The sequence below is a fragment of the Dermacentor albipictus genome, chromosome 5 (assembly GCF_038994185.2).
Source record: "Dermacentor albipictus isolate Rhodes 1998 colony chromosome 5, USDA_Dalb.pri_finalv2, whole genome shotgun sequence".
Taxonomy (NCBI): domain Eukaryota; kingdom Metazoa; phylum Arthropoda; class Arachnida; order Ixodida; family Ixodidae; genus Dermacentor; species Dermacentor albipictus.
Genome location: NC_091825.1, coordinates 34,740,013 through 34,760,277, shown reverse-complemented (window position 1 = coordinate 34,760,277; position 20,265 = coordinate 34,740,013). Strand labels below are relative to the sequence as shown.

At 47.5% G+C, this 20,265-nt stretch overlaps 1 protein-coding gene across 1 annotated transcript in view; it reads left to right on the top strand.

The window, feature by feature from the left end:
- LOC135908090 (trafficking kinesin-binding protein 2-like) overlaps window positions 1–7,496 on the top strand; it is an 87,286-nt gene extending 79,790 nt beyond the window's left edge. The window contains exon 14 of the mRNA XM_065439841.1: window positions 3,726–7,496. Coding sequence (XP_065295913.1) covers window positions 3,726–3,944 — 219 coding nt within the window. The 3' untranslated portion in view covers window positions 3,945–7,496. The remainder of the gene's footprint in view (window positions 1–3,725) is intronic.
- Window positions 7,497–20,265: the final 12,769 nt, after the last annotated feature.

The following is a 20,265-nucleotide window of genomic DNA, read 5'->3' as shown; positions in this document are numbered from 1 at the left end:
CTTCGAACTGCACGCTGAGCTGTGAAAAGAACTACGGAACGACGAGGAGCTTAACTGCCTCGTGCCCTTTGTCCGCGTCCGTGCAGAACATTCTTCGCGGTCCCCCTTTGACCTGTGGCTCGAACGTTTAGGATGCGTCAACATCGTCAGTGACGACTGCACCTTTCTTCTCCTCGCGCCCTGCCCATTTGGGTTTCTCGCCATTTTTGGCGGCGCTACATTATTTACCGACTTTCGGTCTTTACCGCGCTTCTTTTTACGGCGCTTTCTCTTTGCACTCGCTTTCATGTCGCCTCGTGCCTCGTGCTGGCCGGTACACATTTCGTCGGCCCGGATCGGTCTCTTACCCGCACAGTCTGAGTGATTCTCACTTAAATCTACTCTCTCTCTGCCTCGACTGGCGGACAGCTCAACCGACTCTGGCACAATGCAGCAGGCTTTACTCGAGTAAGACAACTCGCACTCTTGCGAACTGCCCTCTACTACATTGTCCAGCTCACGCTGTGAATCGGCACACAGCCCGTCGGTATCGATCGCTGTCTCACGCGCACAGTCCGAATGATTAATAACGGAATCATCCCTATCTAGGCTATCTAGACTGGCGGAGAGCCGCACCGATCCCTGAACAATGCAGCTGTTCTCTCGTGGACTACGGAGCTCGCCATCCCGAGAACTACTCTCAACTGCATCGCTCAGTTCGCACTTCACTTCTGCACGCAGATCTGACCTGACATGGGTGCTCGCGTCTGTCGGGTCAGCAGTACCCTTTTCTCCGCTAGCAACCTCGCTAACATTACCAGCGACGCACACGCTCGGTAACTGTGCCAATTTGTTCGCAGCTGGCCTAGCTGTCTCTACAGTCATCTGTTGGCACAGCACCTCGTCGCTCTCCTTGCGGCCTTTAACGGCCTCTGTTGCCACTAAGGCATCGTTAGCAGCTAGCCTTTTCCCTTCACTTATGAATCTGCAGCTAATCTCACAGGCACTACTCTTTTCGTCGGCTTCTGGCGAAAATGTGCTAGATGCCTCCTCATTCTTTCGCTCTGTATTACCTACAGAATTCTCAGACAGCTGTTGTCTCTGTGCCAATAACTGATCACAATACTCTATCTCTTTGATCAGTGCTGCCTTCTCTCTCTCATACTTTTGCTCACGCTCAAGCTTACGTTGATTCTCACGTTCGTGAAGCTCACACCTAAGAGTAAGTTCTTGAAGCTCCTGCTTCCGTTCATTCTCGCGTTCTTCACGCTGACGCTCACTCCTGAGTTCACGACGCTCTCGCAAACGTACACGACGCGCACGCTCCTGTGGTTCCTGTATCACCTCCCAAGCAAGCTCAATGCTTTTGTCATCATTGCCACTATCATTAATCGCCTTTATGATAGCTGGCGTTTTCATCCGTTCGTCCGCCTCAACTCCCAAATCGTCGCACACCAACAACAAGTCTAACCTCGTCAACCTTCTAAGATCCATGGCAGCTGCCCCGACAGGTGGTTAAAACTGTTTTCCTTAATTAATTTGTGCAAACACACAATGCAACAAACTCCCGATTCCCAGAACTATCAAAATTGAACACACAACCTTTGAGTCTGGCGAATCATAAGGAAAAAAACCACACGCTCACTTACGGTTGCAGCACCCTGCCATCCGGTTCATTTGTCCGCTGTTCCGGGTTCCTCCGGACTCCCTGGGTCGAAGGCTCGCTCCTTCTTCGCTACTCCCAGTTTCTTCGGACCTCTTTCGACGAAGGCTCTCTCTTCTTCGTTCTTCCCGGTTCCTTATGATCTTTCTCGACGAAGGTTGATCCGTAGCGCTGCCACCAGCTGATGCATTCGGAGGCGATCCTACCGCTGCCAACCAGCTGTAGGGGTTGAAGGACGGGACTTCGGGATGACAAACCCAAACTTGGGAGTATTTATTCTACATTCTATACAGGGAGGTGAGCGTCAACTAACAGACGTACTGTCATTACGGGCCGGCAGCAACTCGGACGCTGCGGCCCGCGGCAAGAAGTTCGAGAGAGGTGAATCAGGGAATCAGGGCATGTCCCAGAATGCTCAGGTCTCTCTGGAAGGCTTCTTATAAACCCTTCGAGCACTGTAAGTCACGTCATGTTTCACCAATGGGAGAGTCCGCTCCGATGACGCCACTTTCAGCCAATGGTAGGCGCCCGTGTCGCGGTGTCGCACCTGGCGGCTCTCTGCGGTCTTGCCTCGCAGACTGGCAATCCACTTCTTCTAGGCTGGAGAAGGAGGGGGGGGCGCTCATGCTTCATTGCACAAGGGCCCACCTGCACCCGGTGGCTCGGCTCCGCAGCGGTAGCAGATGCCTTCTTCAAAGCCGAAGGGGGACGATTGAGCTCCATTGTACGAGGCCCCCTTCTAATCCCGGCGACGCACGAACTTGTTGGCACGTGAACTTGTTGCCTTAAACTTGTTTGCTCGGCCGCTTCTCTGGAATGCACTTTCCTGCTTCTGCATTCCTCAATTAGCTGTGCTGCCATCCGATGTGGTCTGGGGAACTCGAAGTAATCGCAGGAAACAGCTCCATATCTAACACTAGCTAGGCCTACCGGCCCTATCGCTGGCTGTTAGCGGAGTCGTCAGTGGACGACGCGCCGTCGTGAAGTGTTCTGTCACTCGCAGGAGCATAACGTTATTCGCAGTGTTCGCGTAAAGCGACGCAGTGTTGTGGAGAGTTGTTTATATTGCGTTTCTCGACGTGGCTCTGAAGTCAAGCTGGAGTACTGCATCTGGGCGGAGCTTACGCGCCGCTCAATCTTTCGGATGCACGCACTGTGTGTCCCGAATCATCGTATGCCGCATGCCGGAGCATGCGGCGCCGCACGTCGGATCGGACGCCGAATCGTACCGTGTGTCTCCTGCTTTGTGCTCGCCGTCGCCGGCCGCAATATCCGAGTCGCTGCTCTCCAGTGGGTCAAATTGAAAGTGATTGGCCACGTCTAATACGGCGGCGACTCCCACATGCAGGAAATCGTCGCCGCTGGACGACGAAAACGAGGACGACAATGATGGCGAGGACATGGCAAACCACGTGCAGGCGTAGCAGACGACTAGCAACACGAAGCTCGCGTGCCGGCGCGCCGCACGCTGGCTGCGTGGCAGAGCATACGTCATGGCTTTTTGCGAACACGTGACCACTTTGTTTACACCCCGGTGGACCGTTTCGTTGCTCTCTAAAACCGAAACTTGGACTGGTCGCTACAAAAAAGACTGCAGATAATTACTTGTCGCGCTCTGAAGTAAATGAGGTTTCGTGCCGTGATTACTGGGTCATTAACAACTTATTAAAGCAGAAAAAAACCACATGGATTTTTTTTGTGTCAGTACTCCTTTAATACGAAGGCATGCAGCCATATCGCTAGACACGTACAAAAAATCGACAGATTGCAGTGCCTGTAGTGCTCGAACTAGTTATTCAACCGGTAAAGACATTGCAGTACTTGTCAGATATAAATGGTTGCATATTAAGGTTAGTAAAAAAGACAGTAGAGCCTGATTTAAGTAATGGGGCAGAGAGTTACACAGCATTTCACCACCATAGTTCAGTTGTCTACATGAAATGCACCACATTTGACAGACGCACACGTCACCAGCTTTCACCCTTAAAGTTAGAGTAGAAATTTTATACGAGTAGTTGTTATGCGAATCTGTTCTATAAGTCTGTTATCTCACTGCTCATTGAACGGGTTCTTGTCCATGCAGGATAAGCCAGTCCCAGAGACGCCGCCATCTTCCCCCGTGATGCAGCGTCGCGGAGCCACAAGGCTTTTACGCTCGTACCGGGCTTCGTCGCGGTACTGTCACTCACCAGCACGACCATCAAAGCTAGCTGTCGTCCACGAGAGTGCTACAGCAGCACAGAAACGTACAACGAAGTTGTTGCAGCAGGACACTTACAGTAGTTCGGCAGTCAGAAGCTAGCTGACTAGAGACAATGTGACTAGTGCCGCTGAACCAAGCGAGCTATTTTTTTTTTTCTTGTGATGATATTTATACATCTGTTGTTATCTAGTTGTTCCAAGGTTGGTTTGAGTCCAGAGGAATATTCATTTAGGGTTTTCATAGAGAGACAGAACCCTGTGGGCACACAATGTACGCATGAAAGGACCACTGCAAGCGGAACTCTGGTTGGTTCGTGTCCAGATTTCACACTGTGTATGTAAACCTGCTCTTCTACGGATACCATGCATGCTCAAGGTAGCACGACTAGACTTGGCTTCCTGTATTTTTCTATGCATGTGACACCACTGTTTTATCTGAGTGCCAAAATATGAACTAAAGGTTTTATCTTAGACCCTCTCTTTGTGCCGAGAAATAACGGAAGCAAACGCATTGCAATAACTGCAGGAATATTACAAGCCACATTCGTGAGCTGATCCATTCTTAGCCATGTCCAGTTACCAAAAAAACAGCACATCAGCTGGAGTGCATGTGCCCGAGAATGGGCAGAAGCCAGGAAAGGACCAACATTGTCCCCATGTATTTGCAGACCTCACCCTTTAGGTGGCACTGTAGTAAGATTGTGGCACCCTGTGGTTGTATTTGTTTGCAACTACAGCATTGCATGAATACGCAGAGTGAGGGGGGCCTAGGATAGCCTGGTTAGAATGGTGAGCTGTCATCATCATCATCATTAATGATGAGGAGCTGTTAATGAGTGTTCAGGCATGCCTTCCTATTATTTTCATTTGCTTTACCTGAAAATTTCAATCAAGCTAATGGCATCTTTTAGTGAGAGATGAGTCTAATTAGTGGGCTTGAGCATCTGTGGCTTCCGTGGGAGACAGGCAAGTTCCATGTTTCACTCAAAAGTTGCGCTGCAGAGAATGTATTGCAGTGGTCCTTCGAGGTCTTTTAAGTTTGTGTAGGCGAAGCTGTTGTTTTCGTTGGTCTCGCAGTGTACCTGTAGGAAGCCTTGTTTTTAGCCTTGTGTTTTTCTTGCACTGCTCATGCATCCGTCTTAAATGTTAAGCTTGTTTAGCACCTTTCATCATTAAAGAAATATGAAAATATGGGTTCTAAATGGTAGGCATATGTTCTCATGTCAGGGGCTGTCATGTGTAGATGCTAACTGTCGAAAGAGAATGCGTGCAAGTCGGTGTGTGCTGGCATTCTGTGGAATGAGGCGAGCCTTAGAGTGTGGTTATGGCAGGACTGCTTTTCTAATGATGTCAGTGTGATGGTTTGATAATACTGTGCATTTCATCAGAGTGATGCACAGTGATTTAATTCAGTGCATTGCTGAGCATGATAGTGCAAGCTTAGACCAGAAATCTGGCACGTGGACGGGTTTTGTTGCAGGTTTGCAGAAGGAAATGCTGGTACAAAGAAAAGTGACGACACAAGTTTGAGATGACACAAGTTGAACAGTGCTCGAAGAAGGTAGACACCACATATACATATAGCATGCAAGCAGAGCAGCAGCTGCATCAAACTAGAGCTAACGAAATGATTGTCCGGGAAAGTAAATTTAGCTTCCTGGATGACAATCTTTTATTGCGCTTTGGTGTATGGTTTTGTTGCTTGCCACTCTGCTCATGCATATTTGTTAATTAATTTATTTGTATTTATTTATTGACACTACAAGCCCAGTGAGTTTTAGCAGGGTGAGAAATACGGTTTTTGGAAATTCATAAAATTGGCAGGATGAAACGAAAACATATAATAAATTCTAGGAAAAGTGAGGAGTGCAGTACAGGCATAAATGTATAGACCAGCACACTTTGAAGCACTTCAGAATTGGGAAATGGAAGTAAGAACGAATACATGATTCTGGACACTGGCAAACGTTACTTGAAGCAAACATTTTAAGATTTCATCATTTATGAGTGTGCTTGTCTTGGAAGTATAAACAAGTTGGAATTAAGCGTCTGACCCTGTCGTCTTTCTTGCTGTCCTTTGTGTATGTGCCACATTTCTGGTTTAGATGTATGGACATTGGTATCTGTATTCTAGCTCCCCGGGCAGTGCTGGTTTTTCAACCCTCATTTTGATGGGTGCTTCTTTCCGTTACGTCATAAGTTTGCTGAACTTGCGAGCACCAAAGTAAGCCTATTCCTGCTTGACTTGTAGGCAGTGGAAAAAAATGTTCGTTGTTAATTGTTGAGTGCTTTCGATGTGCCAAAATGGCCTTGCTAGGGTGGTGGTCAGGCTTCGTGTGAGACACCTAATAGCTAGCTCATTTTCAATTTTTCTTCATTTGCTTCACCAATGCCAACCACAGAGCAGTGTCAGTAAGAATAGAGTGATAGTATTTAATGACCGGTCTTCATGCTACCATGCAGCAGACATAGCGTAGCTGTAGCCTTTCCGCATTTGTACAAGGTTGTGCAGTCTATATTTACAATAGTTGGCGTTTCTTTGGCATCCAGACTCTTAGTTCGACATTTTTTAGCATAGTGCACAAACTAGGGATGTGCCATGCTTAACGTGCAATGTAATTGGCACAATCGCACTTGTACCGCCTTGGAGAATTGTTGTTGAACACTGTTGCCCTACTCATTCGTCGTGTTGTTAGTTTTGGAATGCAAACATGAGCAGTGCTGTACGGTCGTGCCTCCTGTTTTGGTGTTGATGCTATGGCATTCGACGTGGACCGCCACCCGTTTACAGCATTGCAGCCTTGCATATCTCGACACCAAAATGTGGCATTCATCGTTGAAGGACAGTGCAATGCCAGGAACTGTCATGCGTTGGTGCCAACACTACAGCAGTCAGACTTGAGCCACTCGTGCACGAATGAGATGGGATAGCATGTACAAAGCCAAACTCGCTGTTGCTGCCATTGGTGCCAAGCAAACTGCCCCCAATACATGTGGATTCACACGGCGTACCTGCATTTGCCGACTCAGTCTGTATGCCGTGGGGACAGCTTAGCGCCAAAAAACTGCTGGGAGCAAGGATGGTATCCTTGAACAATCACTTTTTTGCATATGATCACTTTCTCAAAATTTCATGTGACTCAGCACCTAAGTGTCAGTGTCTGGAATGTGATAGTGTTGCTGGCATTGTACGAAGACACTGGGCTTGGCACTGCGCGAGGAATGCTGTTGGCTGTAGATGCCAACCTATTTCATGCAAAGTCACGCAATATCTTCAGAAAGTGGTTTTGGTTTCGAAAGTATTCATTCTGAAATGTCGCCCCAGCACAATTTAGGACAGTGTTATTTGGTGTCACAGAGCGACATTCCACCTTATCAGTACGCGAATCAGTCTCTCAGCCGAGTATGTCGTGTGAATCCAGTAAAAGCTACCGTATTGTTCCGTCACTTGGGGACCCTCCTGAGCACACATATCTGAACGAAAGTGTCTGCATGTTAGTGCTTCTGGGTGAATTTACTGTAGTGGTATGCTGCCTCTATGTTGTGTACAGTGTTGAGTGTGTTCATCATTTTCCTGTATGCTGTGCAATTCGGGGTGCTTGTGGTCAATTTAATAGCTTTCTATTTTATTAAAGCAATCTGCGCAGAGCTCTATAGGTGTTTTTCAAATGCACATTGTTCAAGGCCTACGCAAATCACTTTGGGAATCCACAGCAGTGGAAGAAGCTTCGTTTAATGGAAACTCTCCATTGACATGAAAGTATTGTGAAACTGCAATGGAAAGGATCCAGACAGGTTCAAAAAGAAAACCTTTCAGTTGAAAAAAAAAATTTGCCGCAATAGGGGGATCGAACACAGTGCCACTGTGTCTTTCAGGGCCTTACTAGCTGAGCTAACAAGGAGGCCAGCGATTGGTTGGATGAGAACAAGTTAACCATAAATGTTCAGTGACTAGGCAAAAAGGCCTAAAAGGCCCGACAAGGCCCAAAAGGCGAGGGTGCTAGGTTTGATACCCAAACTGGGACAAATTCTTATCCAACCACTGTGCTTTCTTTCTCGGGAACCAGTTAGGGTTTCTGTTGTAGCTATATGCTACTTCTGGCCAAGTGGTCTTTCTCATTTTAGCTATAAAGCCTGCATATTCCACATCTTAGGGTGTATAGCGTGATAGCTGGTGTGTGGAGAAAGTGACCAAGCTATCAAGTATTTCTGGTAGGTATCGATTCTCCGTATGACGCAGAATCTGAATCACTCATTTCGGTGGACCTTGTGCCCTCTTGCAGTGCATGAGGTTACTACTGCTGCCTCGGCCTTCATTACAATCGCCTTTCCTCCCTAAATGTATGAGAAGGGGAACTGAGGGGCCCGATTTTTGTGTTAGTCATAACCGGAATATGAAGTTGACAGATAATGTAGCCGAGCATAAAATGCGGAGGCTGTGGGCTCAGCGCCTGCCGGCGGGAAGTAGTTCTTTTGCCCACTTTCATTTCTCTTTAGCTTATTATTTGTACACCTCAATTCCTTGGCTTCATATAGTTACAATGGTAGTTAAGGAAAAGATTAAAGAGTGTAAGAAAAGCAGCTTAGTTTTTTGTGCCCAACATTGGCTTTCAAACCGCGCAACAGGACTAAAGCGGAGGCAGTACGAGGCAGTGAACATAGTGAAAAAAAAATTGGGTTTTTGTGTTGTAACTGAGCAAGAAAAAAAGCCAGTTATTAGTTTTAGCAAGTGAAAAGAAAGCAGCTAAGAAAATTAGGTTTATTTTTGTAGCAGCATTTTGCTAACACTAACTCGTTACAGGCCAGCAGAAGTACTCAAACAAGTTTTTCTTTGGACAGCATGGAAAAAAACAGTAGGCAAGAAGCACATCAAAGGGAGTCTTGATGCATGCTGTTGTATGAATAGGGACAGTGCTGTTAGCGGCTTTATCGAATTATGTCGAAGAAAAAGTACTAGAGGGTTCATAGTTTCAAAAGCAGTGTAAGGTTTCCACGAATAATAATCAACCAATGAATCACACACTCAATAATAAGTGTCATTTATACAAATGAATAAATATATACAAAATATACTTGGACCAAGTGTGATAGCTTGTGCCAACTTGTGAATGCAATACATGGCTCACAGTTTCACGTGTTCTAGAATGCTTCGTGGTCCATGGGAAGCAGATGTGCCCGATTGCAGAGTTTGTTTGCCACTTGTGCAGGAGGTGTGTCTCTGGCTGTATATAGTGTACTCTGTTGTGTCTGTGAAATGGCTTCATATTTGGTTAAAGCTGGTTTGGCTAGGTTATTTTCACCAAGTGTTGTACAATTGTGAAACATGGCTTGCATCAGTTAACTCCTCGTTTGGCTCTTCTTGACTGTACTAACTTACTGTAGATGAGGAGTTACATTTTGAAGTTGCATTTGCCTTGTGCTGAAAGGCATGTTGTGACGACCTGCTTGCTTTGGCCCACGGTTTTCAGCTAGAATGTAGCACTACTGTGGCCCTTGTGTACATAGCTATCAAGAGTGACGAAAAGTGTTTGCGGTGCTGAGCTCACTTTGAGTCTCGCATGTCGGACGTTAGCGAGATGTAGCTGGCAGTGGTTGCATTTCTGCATTAGCCTATTGCAGGAAGTTTGTCTTTCTGCCCGAGTGTCATGTATGGAAGGCATTTTGTGTGCCGATTACAATGCAAGGTCACTGTTATGTTTGTCCCTGCTCTAGTCGTATGCTGAACCCCGCACAGAACGGCTTGTTTCTCCGCAGAATATCTCTTGTGCCTTTTGTTGTCAAGTTTCATATGATTTTTGTTAGCTGAATGGTTACCTTTGATGCAAGGTATTCTGGGATGATCTGAAGGAGATCGTTCCTTTACTCACTGAACCAGAATACAGGGATGCAAATGATACAGATTAAGTCTGACTAACACAACATACCTTAGTGCCCCAGGGTGTCCAGAGTGTCATGATTATTGAGTGATGTTTCCCTAGGCAAAAAAATGACATAAATGTAAAACGGCATCGACACTACTATTATGAAAACATTTTGCATGTCAATGCAATGTGGCCTTGGGTTGAGAACCTTCTGATGCTTCCTCTCTTTCATCATTTGTTGGCATTATCTGAGTAGCGCCCTCTATGCATGGGCCTCCAAATCAAAGCAAGCAAAAGTGGGCAAGACACAGCCTTCAGGATAGTTGATATGGCTTAAACTTTTCATGAGCATAACCTTGGTTCATTGTGGGTGATTTGAATTGCAGAAGTGTGGCCCCTTTAGTTGTGATTTCTTCGGCAATCAAGCCACCTTTTCGCATAAAACAAAGGTGAGGTTTTTAGAAAGGCTTTCAGCAATCTAGACTGTGTTTGTTGTTAATGTCCTTTTGAAAGACTAAAGTATACTCTGGGCACTTACATTCTCCATTAAATAGTAAAAATGTGCCAGTTTCATGACTATAAATTTATTGGAAAAACAAATTGCAATCGCATCAAAAGAGAGTGGGAGTTGGGTTCTGTTCACATCTGGTCTACTTGCTTTCATGCTGTTCCTGATCATACAAGGACATCCTATGGTGTTTTTAGGGAAACTTGACAGATATTGCATGTGTCATTTCATTTTTCTATTCTATTTCAATATCAGACCTGTGTTCTGCTAAACTGATAACAATCATTCTGTGGCAAGAGCGTCATAGTGTTTGTTACTCTTCATTTCTGTCGTTCTTGTCCAGATTTTATTCTGTGGTTTATCTTGGGAGAAAAATGAGTATTTGCAAGAAGTTTGGAAAACAGTATTCCACCTGTTAAGCTATGTCCGTCCACACAATTCATTTTCTGTCTGCTGTGCTTGTTCAGCGTGCGCATACATTTTAGGCCTGGCTTGTGATGCCGACTTGTGACCGCCATGTTCTTTTCAATCAGTTGTTGGTAAAATAACACAACAAGCAATATTTGTGCCCATAAATGAAACTTTTAATAACTTTTTATTTTGCCACGCTGAGCATTGCTGTAATAAGTAAACTATGCACTAAGTCATTTCATCTTGCAGGTCATTTTTTTGGACAATACCGATTTTATATAAAAGGACTCTAACCGTAAGACACCCATAATCTTTTTGCATATGAGCTCTACGGCGAGGCAGAAATACTTTGCTGCTGTACGAGTTACTCTGAAAAGATGAATTAAAAGAAGCTGTTAATGAAATTAATATTTACTTGAGGGTGCTTGTTTATGTGGAAAACTTGTTGGGCGTCACAATATCTGGCAAACCCATTTTCTTAAGTATGAAAAAAATTGCGCGTAATTAGATATTCGTTATTGGAGGAGCGGTGGAGGACATTCCTATCAACTACATCGTAATATTGCTAAACTACAGACTGGAAAGAATACATCCACATCCAAAATTTAGCAGGGATGAAGCCACCGCCCTATGCATATTACAAACGAATACATATATCCATGAAATTATTTTGCACCAGATGCACCCCACAAAATTCTCATACCTATGCCGATTTTGTGATGTACCAGACACCCTCCAGCACATGGTGCTGGTGTGCCCACATTGTGAGGAAAACAGTGAGGATGAAGCTTCAGAACCGCTATAAGACATCGAAAAAATGTGGGAGGCAATGTTAATGGCACAGAGCCTGGAAGACCAGCAAAGTCTGCTGGACTGTGCCCGGGCCATGGCATTAGCCAATGGCTTTCTGGACTAATAGAGCTGCCTAGGGCAAAGAAAGGACACTTTCTCACTGTTTTCCACAATAAAAGTTTATTCCTTGTCCTCATCGGAATTGAGGGCCAAATCCAGGCAATTTCGAGACTGAGTGCACCCCACTTTATGTCAGATGGCAGTGCCCCATAAAGGAAAATGGTGCAAAGTTTGAATGATAGCATGCCATGGGGCAAATTTGACCCCACACATAGTGGCACATGCTTGCCAGGCAAAGTGTGCCGTATCAGTAGCTGCTGCGATTGGCCGTGACTATCGCTTTCATATTTCCTTGCACTTGTCACAAGATGTTTTGATGTGATATGATAACCGGGCCACCTTTACTGCACTTCTGTGGTGCTCGGTTTTGATATTGCCTGGATCTAACATTGAAATTCGTTAAAAAACACCTCGAATTAGCTGTGATTTGGGAGAGCTCTAAAACAATGTGCCTGTCTTCAAATTTGCCATTAAAATTGCCCTAAGGCACTAATAAAGAAAGTTAATAAACAAGCCTTTCTTAATTATTTTTCTGAAGCTCACATTATTAGCAAAGTATGTCAGCTCACCTAGGAACTTCTCTGCAAAAACATGGTGTTCTTTGTGCTTAGCCTTTTATAAAGAAATCTTTATTCTTTAAAAAAACCTTGTAAATCTGCCATTATTTTTCCCCACAATATCATGCAGTTTGAAATATTTATTTAACCTCTTCTGTGTGTCTTTTTGGAAGTTTCAACAAAGCAGTGTAATTTCTTTTTCATTTGGAACCTGACAACACTACAGGCATCATAAAGGAGCTGAAACGCAACCTGTTTAGGAAATCTTGCACTGAATGGCAACATTTTTTTTTTCAGATATATAATGAGCTGTTTCCTGGAGCATCCAAGTGTTGAACTTCTCCTTTGTGGAAGTACTTACAAATCCAGTTGTGGTCATTGTAGTTTGTGAAGTTTGAACCATGTGTAAAGCCCAAGTGCGCACCATCTGTAATGCACTGTTTCACATTACTACTGTAACTAAACCACAAGGATGTTGCACCCCCATGATATTTTGCAGAACTGAAAAAAAAAAAAAACTGCAATCCTAGAACTGTGTTCTAAGTCATACCACTGTCACACGTGCTGGCAAATGTAACAAGGCAGAAACACATTCTAGTTTATTTTCGCTCATTTGCATTTCACATTAGTGCTGATAGTATGCTATTAGGTGGCACTGTGGCAGCTGTCTTTGCATCTAGTGACCAGCTGTGTGAAAAAAAAATGGTGGGAAGAGAATTTTTTTAGTACGTTGCAACTTATGTGATGTGTGTACGTGCAGCAGCTATCAAACTGTTACCCTTTGTGCAATGTGTGCGTTCATGTTAAGTGAGAAACCATTGCTCCTTATGCCTGCATTGAATACAACAAAGAAAGAAAAAAAAAGTAATAAAAATGCAACTTGTGCACCTCGTTCCTGCAAATATGTTTTTACATCTTCAAGGAAAACGCATTTGTATGGGAGTTGACTGTATGAATTGCTCCCATCACCCATTAGGCTAAGTATGGTAAAGTGATACTTGAGGTTTTAGCTAGTGCTGTGGATTGCATTTTTCATTTATGTGTTTACCATTTGTATGGCCTTTGTGAAAGGTTCACTCTCTGTGCATGCGACCAAGATTGTTATCGGTAGGCTGCAGTGGCTAATATCTTCTGCTGCTCATCATAAACCATTGGGCTGAGCTATCAGCTGCCATTACACTATCCCATTAGATCCACAATGGGAAATGCCTGTGTACTGAGATTTCAGTAATAGGTGATCATATTTAATACAGAGCTGTTGATGATGCAGTCCCTCACAACTCGTGTGAGGTTTTGATATTTAAAAACCTGTTGATTGTATTTTTGTCTCTTGGCCTGTAGTGGGTGGCCCAGTAATTGTGGTGTTCCATGGTAAAGCATATGGTCCTAGGTTCGATTCCCAGCTGTGGCAACCACACTCTGGTTGAGGGAGAATGCAAGAATGCTTGTGTACCGTGTTCACATTAGAGAACCTCAGTATGCCGAAATTAATCAAAAATTTTCAACTATGATGTCTCCTATAGCCCCTGTGCACTTCGAAAAAAGTATACAATATAAATGTATAAATAAATTAAACCATGATCTTTTGCTTAATCAATAAATAAATCATTAATTCTTGAGTCTCTTGCCAAGGAACATGAACAAGTTATTCTGGCACATCAAAGTTTTGGTCGCATGTTCTGTGGCGCGCAAACTTTTGACGAAGACCATGCATTTTGTTTTCTATGCTTCACAGTTAAGTGTGCATGTATAAGCCACTGGTATTGTTAGTGAGGTAGAGTACTGGTTATTTTGTATTTATAGCTGCTTTGCGTGATGGGAGTATTTTAGGACATGGTACGGTTGTCTGCCTTGCACTTCTCTCCCTTTGAATGCAAGGCCGCTGCACTGTCGGTGGTCATGTGACCTGTTGAGCATGCTGTCCTTTGTGCCTATGGAGTGGAGAGAACTGTGAAGGTGCGGCACCACATATGCTGCTTTAGAAGAGCTTGAAAGATGTTATTTATATCTCACAGTGGCATCAGAGGGACAATAAACTATGTGCAAGATTTCTCAGTGTTTGGAGTGTGTTGCCATTGTGTTCTGTTGAGAGCTGGAATTATAGGTTAAGGGGAACGCGGCTTTTGCATCGTGAAAAATGGCCGATGAATTGATGTTTTTTGAAAATTGTGAGATTGTTTTAGATGGGGCCCCAAAGAAATAGTGTCGAAGCCACTGCGCATGTGCGCGATGCATTTTGGTTGCGCGTCGGGCACGATATTTCACTGATTTAGCGGGAGCCTCAAAAACTGCCCCAAGATTAGCTTTGCCTCAAGAAACATGGCGGCAACCGTCGAAGCGACAGCTCTAACCTAGCACCAAACTGGACTTGATTCGTGGTAATGCGTGAAGTTCGGAAGCTAGGGGAAGTGACTGCGGTTGTCGCTTTCTCTCAACTGATGTGTGTCGTGACTGATTCAATAAAGGGCCCCTCACCAGGTCTGGCCATTTTAAGCTGACAAGTGCAGATCATACAATGCGCGCTAACGATCGTGTCTGCAAAGTATTATATCGCTACGCGCCGCGGAAAGATCTGAAATTTCTAACCGAACGCCGTTTTCCCTTCTCCTCACGGCCGCCGCGCACTAAGCCAGACGATGACTTGCTAGTGCGGCTACGTGCACGTGTTTGTAGGGACGTCGTTCGTGGTGACACGTGACTTCGAGAATGATTCAAGGCAACATCTGTTATTTGTGTAGTATGTGGCTTGAAAAGACGAATTAAAGCTTAGAGAAATAAACGCTCAAACCGAATGTCTGCATGTTTCTATTTTACTTCGCACCGCAGCAAGAGAGATGTACTTCCGTTTCGTCTGCTTGCTCCCACGTCGTGCAGTCGCGCGTTTAGACACCGAAACTCATTTTCTACCGTGTTCCAGCGTGGGATCATGCTCTGTGATCCGCTTGTCTGCTTCGGTATTCGTGTAGCATGGCCTTACGTCTAGTCAGGAGCCCTCGTGCACAGCGCGCCAAATAGTGCGCCGCGTGAAACGAGACAATCGCAACAGCTCACGCGCGCCGCCGTCAGCGGAAGTTCGCCGCGCCGCAGAAAAGCGAGGAGAAAAAAAAAAAATGAAAGCAGGGCCCGTGACGCGATCCTCGAGGTCCTCAGGGAAGCTAGACGGGGTAAGTGGAGAGAGTCTCTCGCAGGGCAGTGGAGCTCGCCTCCTGAAATCATGGGTTCGCGGCACTGAAATATTTCTATCTCGCCTATTAATGAACCAATCTGAAAAAAAAATTGTGGCAGAACGCTCCCTAGAGGACACGTAACAACCTCCACCGTATAACCGAACTTTGCTGTGCGGCCTGCTGAGGGGCCCTTTAAACGCCGCTGATTCCGAATTCGAGTGTCGATTTCATCCATATTTCATCATTTAATTTTCATGGCGCGTAGGCCCAACACGGCTTAACTTGGCTGGTGAAGGCACGTAAAGTTGGTTGCTCAAAGCTAAGCGCAACGAATTGCTTGCTGCTAAAAGAATTACCTCAAATAAAGTGCAATTAAACGCGAAAACACGCAATTCACTATTACTCTTATAAAATAGTATATAGTAAAATACAAATTAAAGAAACAGCAGTTGGCTATCAGGACACACGGACCGCGCGGGATTGTGTTACTCCGCCAGCCAATCAAAGAAGCAAACAATCGTTATGCGACATTTTCAACATGGCGTCGTACTTCCGGAGCGTCTACTTTCCTGAGTCTTCATCAGCGAAAGCGATGAGGTGTGTAACAAACACGAATAAAGTGTATGGAGTCTCTCTTCAAAAGTCCGCGGTACAGCTCATTTCACTGCTGAGCCCATTTCACTCGTGAAACTTCACTGCCAACTGAAGTGAAACTTGGCAATAAGCTGCAGCAAAGCAAGCGTTTTATTTCAGATCAATATAGAATTAGGCTTTCACCGTTTCACTATATTAGACGAGTGAAAACGTGTACGCTTATAATTTACTTTACGCTTATATAATTTACTATACGCTTATAATTTTATTTTTGTGGTTACCGTCTTAATTAGGAAACGACTGGCAATTCCTCAAATGAACGTCTCGTTTAATAAGGTGACAGGGAAAGTTAGAAGTACGAACTATTTGCAGCCTCGCGGAGGAACAGTGGCTGGCAGTTACGAGGGCACGGGCGGGGCTTCACTGCAGACTTAAGTTGTATCCGACTTTAATAATTATAATAGCTTTTCTTTTCCGCCGTAGTGGCGCTGCAAGCGCAAGACGGTATCCACAAACGCCAAGCCCTATTCTAAAACTCTTCACTCCTGCGAGCCCCAAGGCGAACACCCGCAGAGCTCTTTAGAACCCCAAACTATTGGAGCCCCTATTCCAAAACTGTCTATTTTCAGTTACTCTCTCTATGTGATTTCGAAACATCTTCACTGAAAACCACGTAGAAGTGTTCTAAAAAATGTGTCAGCGAAGGTGGCGAAAAATTTTCGTCGAAATCGCGGGAATATGCCGGTTTTCAAGCAACGATATTTTCGAAGCAGTGCAAGTGTGCACCGCTACCTGGTCCTGCCGGAAAGTGAATTTCTCCGTCTTCAAATTCGCCGCTTCAGGTATCCTCCACACAAAAAAGCACTCAACAAACAAGTGATTGAAGGTCGTTCCGAAGTCACTGATTGGCGGCACCCGTGTGCCATGTGATTCCAGTGCGCTTCGCCACTGGTCTGCTCGCTTCGTAGGGGTGTCGTCTGCTCTTCACCTGGCGAGCTATCGACTACCGTAATCTCGACGAGTGTCAAAACAGGCGTTACGCAGTGAACGCAGAAGCGCAGTCGATCGCTACGTTTGTGGGCATCGACCCACGGCTAGACTTTCCGGGGCACTGGCGATGCGGACTTCGTGACCGAGCTTCCTGCGATGAATCCTCGGACATGCTGCTAAGCCTTTCGAGCATCGGTGCTTCAGAATTCGCGACTAAGCATCCCGCGCTTCGGTGGCTCCGACTCGGCGTTGAAGCACATTGCCTTCGGACTCCCCGGATTGGTGGCCTAGAACTGCGCGACTAAGCACGTCGAGTCCTCGGACCTGTGGCTAGACATATCACGCGTCGGAGCCTCGGACTGCGCGACTAAAGAGTCGACTTCTGGGACCCGTCGCTTGGCATTTCGTGCATCGGCACCTCGGAGTGCGCCACTAAGCACATCAAGCGTCGACTTCTCGGACCCCTCGCTAGGCATTTCGCACATCGGCGCCTCGGACTGCGCGACACAAGAGTCGACTTCTGGGACCCGTCGCTTGGCATTTCGTGCATCGGCACCTCGGAGTGCGCCACTAAGCACATCAAGCGTCGACTTCTCCGACCCGTCGCTAGGCATTTCGCACATCGGCACCTCGGACTGCTCGCCACAAGAGTCGACTTCTGGGACCCGTCGCTTGGCATTTCGCGCATCGGCACCTCGGAGTGCGCCACTAAGCACATCAAGCGTCGACTTCTCAGACCCGTCGCTAGGCATTTCGCACATCGGCACCTCGGACTGCGCGACACAAGAGTCGACTTCTGGGACCCGTCGCTTGGCATTTCGTGCATCGGCACCTCGGAGTGCGCCACTAAGCACATCAAGCGTCGACTTCTCGGACCCGTCGCTAGGCATTTCGCACATCGGCACCTCGGACTGCTCGACACAACAGTCGACTTCTGGGACCCGTCGCTAGGCATTTCGCACATCGGCACCTCGGACTGCGCGACACAAGAGTCGACTTCTGGGACCCGTCGCTTGTCATTTCGTGCATCGGCACCTCGGAGTGCGCCACTAAGCACATCAAGCGTCGACTTCTCAGACCCGTCGCTAGGCATTTCGCACATCGGCACCTCGGACTGCGCGACACAAGAGTCGACTTCTGGGACCCGTTGCTTGGCATTTCGTGCATCGGCACCTCGGAGTGCGCCACTAAGCACATCAAGCGTCGACTTCTCGGACCCGTCGCGAGGCATTTCGCACATCGGCACCTCGGACTGCGTGACACAAGAGTCGACTTCTGGGACTCGTCGCTTGGCATTTCGTGCATCGGCACCTCGGAGTGCGCCACTAAGCACATCAAGCGTCGACTTCTCGGACCCGTCGTGAGGCATTTCGCACATCGGCACCTCGGACTGCGCGACACAAGAGTCGACTACTGGGACCCGTCGCTTGGCATTTCGTGCATCGGCACCTCGGACTGTGCCACTAAGCACATCAAGCGTCGACTTCTCGGACCCGTCGCTAGGCATTTCGCACATCGGCACCTCGGACTGCGCGACACAAGAGTCGACTTCTGGGACCCGTCGCTTGGCATTTCGTGCATCGGCACCTCGGAGTGCGCCACTAAGCACATCAAGCGTCGACTTCTCGGACCCCTCGCTAGGCATTTCGCACATCGGCGCCTCGGACTGCGCGACACAAGAGTCGACTTCTGGGACCCGTCGCTTGGCATTTCGTGCATCGGCACCTCGGAGTGCGCCACTAAGCACATCAAGCGTCGACTTCTCCGACCCGTCGCTAGGCATTTCGCACATCGGCACCTCGGACTGCTCGCCACAAGAGTCGACTTCTGGGACCCGTCGCTTGGCATTTCGCGCATCGGCACCTCGGAGTGCGCCACTAAGCACATCAAGCGTCGACTTCTCAGACCCGTCGCTAGGCATTTCGCACATCGGCACCTCGGACTGCGCGACACAAGAGTCGACTTCTGGGACCCGTCGCTTGGCATTTCGTGCATCGGCACCTCGGAGTGCGCCACTAAGCACATCAAGCGTCGACTTCTCGGACCCCTCGCTAGGCATTTCGCACATCGGCGCCTCGGACTGCGCGACACAAGAGTCGACTTCTGGGACCCGTCGCTTGGCATTTCGTGCATCGGCACCTCGGAGTGCGCCACTAAGCACATCAAGCGTCGACTTCTCCGACCCGTCGCTAGGCATTTCGCACATCGGCACCTCGGACTGCTCGCCACAAGAGTCGACTTCTGGGACCCGTCGCTTGGCATTTCGCGCATCGGCACCTCGGAGTGCGCCACTAAGCACATCAAGCGTCGACTTCTCAGACCCGTCGCTAGGCATTTCGCACATCGGCACCTCGGACTGCGCGACACAAGAGTCGACTTCTGGGACCCGTCGCTTGGCATTTCGCGCATCGGCACCTCGGAGTGCGCCACTAAGCACATCAAGCGTCGACTTCTCAGACCCGTCGCTAGGCATTTCGCACATCGGCACCTCGGACTGCGCGACACAAGAGTCGACTTCTGGGACCCGTCGCTTGGCATTTCGTGCATCGGCACCTCGGAGTGCGCCACTAAGCACATCAAGCGTCGACTTCTCGGACCCCTCGCTAGGCATTTCGCACATCGGCGCCTCGGACTGCGCGACACAAGAGTCGACTTCTGGGACCCGTCGCTTGGCATTTCGTGCATCGGCACCTCGGAGTGCGCCACTAAGCACATCAAGCGTCGACTTCTCCGACCCGTCGCTAGGCATTTCGCACATCGGCACCTCGGACTGCTCGCCACAAGAGTCGACTTCTGGGACCCGTCGCTTGGCATTTCGCGCATCGGCACCTCGGAGTGCGCCACTAAGCACATCAAGCGTCGACTTCTCAGACCCGTCGCTAGGCATTTCGCACATCGGCACCTCGGACTGCGCGACACAAGAGTCGACTTCTGGGACCCGTCGCTTGGCATTTCGTGCATCGGCACCTCGGACCCGTGGCTAGGCTTTTCGTGCATCGGCACCTCTGACTGCGCGACTAAGTGCATCGAGCGTCGAGTCGTGGGATCGAATCCCGGCCACGGCGGCCGCATTTCGATGGGGCGAAATGCGAAAAACACCCGTATACCTAGGTTTACGTGCACCTTTAAGAACCCTAGGTGGTCCAAGTTTTCGGAGTCCCCCATTACGGCATTCCTAAGAATCAGAAGATGGTTTTGGCGCGTAAAACCCAATTTTTTTGGACTGCTCCGACCCTTTGCTAAGCATTTCGCGCATTGGCACCTCGGACTACGCGACTAAGGACATCGAGCGTCGACTCTTGTCATACTGTCACAATACCTAGTAGCAATATCTCTCATGCCACCCCTCCATAAAGAGAACCCCATCATGAGCTCTGTACACAAGTCCCTTTGAGCTGGCGGACACAGCGGGCTGCAGGAT